We start from the raw sequence: 3792 nt of genomic DNA on the forward strand, positions 1-3792 counted from the left end.
CGGGGCGCCAGGCGCGTGCTGTGCTGCGGGGCCAGGGGCGTGGGGAGGGAAGGTAAGACCGAGGGTCAGAAGTAGAAATGAAAAAAGAAGAAGAAAAGAAAGGGGATTGAAATATCGGAAAGAAAACTGAAGGCTAACAAGGAGAATTGAATAATATGTTGGTGAGAAGGAAGGAGTTTAGATAAGACGACCTACATCTTGATAGGAGACGTCCCAACATCCCGGTAACATTTACGCAGAGTGTGCACCATGCCACAGGTGTTGCGCTGCCGCGGCACACCTGCTGCAGACCTTGGCGCAGCAGGACCACAGTGAGTCTCCTTGCGAGTGCGACACGGGACACGAGTGCGTTGCAGGGAAACAAAGGGAATATCGAAAAATAACCTGCAAGAAATCGACTGCACTTTCGTTTTCCCTTTTTCTTTTCTTTTTCAATCTCATGAAAAGCAAACTATCTAGAGGTAAGATACGACCGACTTCTTCCATCTTTGGATATCGACTCATTCGGGAATTCAAGGAAAGCGTTAATCTCGACGAAGATAAGACGATAAGGGGTTGGCGCTGTGGCATGCGGTGCCAGGGACAGGCGTGTGGCAAAGAGGTTGACAACGTTAAAGGCGAGGATTGAGAGAGACAGAGAGAAAGACAGACAGAAAGACGCTCCTCCAGATGGTTCCCCTGTGGGAGAAGATCACGTGTGCTTGCGCGGATCATCATCTACTACTACTGCTACTACTATTACTATTACTACTATTACTGCTGCTACTACTATTACTATTACTGCTGCTACTACTATTACTATTACTACTATTACTGCTACTACTACTACTACTACTACTACTACTACTACTTTTACTATTACTACTACTACTACTACTACTACTACTACTATTACTACTACTGCTACTACTATTTGTATTGCTCTGCTGCTACTACTGATACTACTACTACTACTACTACTACTACTACTACTACTACTGTTACTACTACTACTACTATTGCTACTACTATTACTACTATTATTGCAATTACTACTGTTACCTATAATACTACTACTATTTCTGTTGCTACGACTACTACTTCTATTACTATTCCTACTGTTACTACTATTACTACAACTATTATTATTTCTAATGCTACGGCTACTACTATTACTACTACTCTTCCTACTACAATTACTACTACTACTATTTATATTACTACTACTATTACTATTACTATTTATATTGCTACTACTATTACTATTGCTATTGCTACTATTACTACCATAACTATTACTACTACTAGTACTATTACTACTACTAATACTATTATGTTATTATTATGATACTGATTATTTTGTTATTGATAATATTACTACTACTACAACTATGACTACTATCCACCACCACTATTTTTATTTGTGTCTTTATCATCATCATCATCATTATTGGCATTATTATTATTATCATCGTCACTGCCACTCCCTTCGTTATCTCCCTCTCCCTGCCCCCCCCCCCCACCCCTCCGTCAGCCTCGCTTTTGTCCGCGTCCTCGTCCCTCGTTTTCTCGCGCCTTCCCCTTGCCGCTCACCCCGAGAGAGGCTCCGGATCAACGTGGAAGAACTTATATGTATATGTGTGTGTGTATGTGTGTGTGTGCGCGCGCGCGCGCGTGTGTGTGTGTGTGTGTGTGTGTGTGTGTGTGTGTGTGTGTGTGTGTGTGTGTGTGTGTGTGTGTGTGTGATAATTTTCCCAACCCGTAAAGGCACACACACACACACACACACACACACACACACACACACACACACACACACACACACACACACACACACACACACACATATACATATATATATATATATATATAGATAGATAGATAGATATAGATATAGATAGATAGATATAGATATAGATATAATTGTTTACTGATTTTTTTTTTTTTCAAGAATCATTGTAATTCTTTGTTAAAAGGAACTCATTAATGCAGTCCGACATGTACCAAGACGATTATCTGTCGTTGAAGAGTTGTTTCCTGCGAAGAAATGGCGGCGAAAATCACGAGCGCGACGCGCCTCTCGCCTTCCGTTTGGCAAATTGCGAAAATAGGGGCACATCCTCTGGTTAAATCATCTTGTTAGCTATGTTTCCATGTTGCACGTGTTGCAGCTTGCAGGACTTAATTCCATTCTTTTTTTTTTTTTTTCATTTCTTTTGTTTGTCTGGCAGAGAACTATGTTATTTTTTCTTTGAGGGACAAGACCCTTTTTTCTTCCGCTTCGTGTAACCGGAAAGCATTATTTTTGTTCATGAAATTGATGTTCGGGAAACTGCGTCTTTCACGAGCGAGGTGTTTGGCGGCAAATCAGGGGCCGGATGCGCCAGACATCCAACAAGGCAGAGGTGACACGCTTGTACGATCCCCGGAGCAAGGAAATGGCGCGTGCAAAGTGCTTTGCGAGAATACGGCCGTCCATATCGACCTCAGTTGCGTCTCAGCTTGCAGCACCTTCAGATCTGTGCCGACGGTGGTGACCGTTTCTTCTCGAGAATCTTTTGAGGAAATGCGCCTTCCAGTAGCTCTCAAGTTACCCTTTCGATCGTAGATATTCCCGGCCATTCGTTACGTCATTGTTGCTTATCACACTTGTTATTTTTGTGTTTTAATACACGGAAAAATTGCGGCAGCATTTTCCGTGTATGATCATAGCTCCCGGCCGCCCTTATCGGAGGCGGAAGGGCGAGTCGTCGACGCAGGCGCGACCCTCACTAATTGGCCTCCTCTCCCCCAGCACGACGCAGCCGACGATCTCCACGTGGACGGACGGCCGCACCACCACCACCTCCGCCGCCATGTCGCGCCCACGCTTTTCCTGCAAGCCCAGCGACATCAAGCAGGCCATCCGCAACAACCTGCTGCCCATCCTCACCATCTCGGGCGTCACGGGAGGCATCGTCCTCGGCATTATCCTCAGGTGAGTCTTCCAGCATCCTGCCCGAGGAGGGTTTCCCACTTGGATGGTTTCTGTATTTCTCTCTTGTGTGATTCACTTCATTCGTGTTTTTCTTTCTCTCTCTCTCTTCCGTCTATTTTTTTCATGATTTTTTTTGTTTACCGTCACTTATTAAATTATTTGTCCCTTTGAGCGGGACAATGATGAATGCAATCTATTAATGACAATGAATAATTCCACAAGGGAAATACTTGCAGCAAACGATGCACAGTTTTCGAAATTAAAATTTCACTTTTATGGAAATACCTTTTGTGCTTGTGCCTGTCTTTCCTCTCATTATCATTTTATCGGCTGCCGTATCCAGTTTTTATTTGTGTGACTGAATAATTCTATTGAAATGCATAGTAAAGTTTTAGGATGGATGGATTTTTGCGGTGGAAAGAAGGGCATAGCTTTTTGTGGCCGCTGGAAGCCTTATTTCTTCGTTTCGCTTCGCCGTAACGCACTAGCAGGCCGTTTCAAAGGAGTGCGCCCTGTTCATGATTTAATCCTCTGATACGCATGTCTGTTTGTGCCTCTGTTTTATGATAAAAAAATGCCATCCATTTTGAAGGGAAATAGAGAGGCAAAGATGAAGAGGCAGCACCGTCAAATGGAATGAAAGAAAAGAGGGACAGAGAGCATTAAGGGCCAGGAAAAAACGGACTAATGCCATTCAGCCGATAGGCCTTATCTGCCAAGGAAGATTTTAGTGTTATGTTCTTCACTGGGGCGAGTGCACAATGCGGAATTAAAATACCCGACATTTTTTATTAATTACATTCCGGTCTGTTGTAAGGACCAAATAATATCAAATT

The 3792-nt window shown here is 43.3% G+C and overlaps 1 protein-coding gene across 1 annotated transcript in view; it reads left to right on the forward strand.

Moving 5' to 3' along the window:
- The window catches only part of LOC125039509 (excitatory amino acid transporter 3-like), a gene marked incomplete in the record, with an annotated part of 171150 nt that overhangs the window by 155284 nt on the left and 12074 nt on the right, over nucleotides 1–3792 (forward strand). Inside the window, 1 exon segment of the mRNA XM_047633535.1 lies at nucleotides 2774–2956. Coding sequence (XP_047489491.1) covers nucleotides 2774–2956 — 183 coding nt within the window.

Source organism: Penaeus chinensis, chromosome 3 (genome assembly GCF_019202785.1).
Source record: "Penaeus chinensis breed Huanghai No. 1 chromosome 3, ASM1920278v2, whole genome shotgun sequence".
NCBI lineage: Eukaryota > Metazoa > Arthropoda > Malacostraca > Decapoda > Penaeidae > Penaeus > Penaeus chinensis.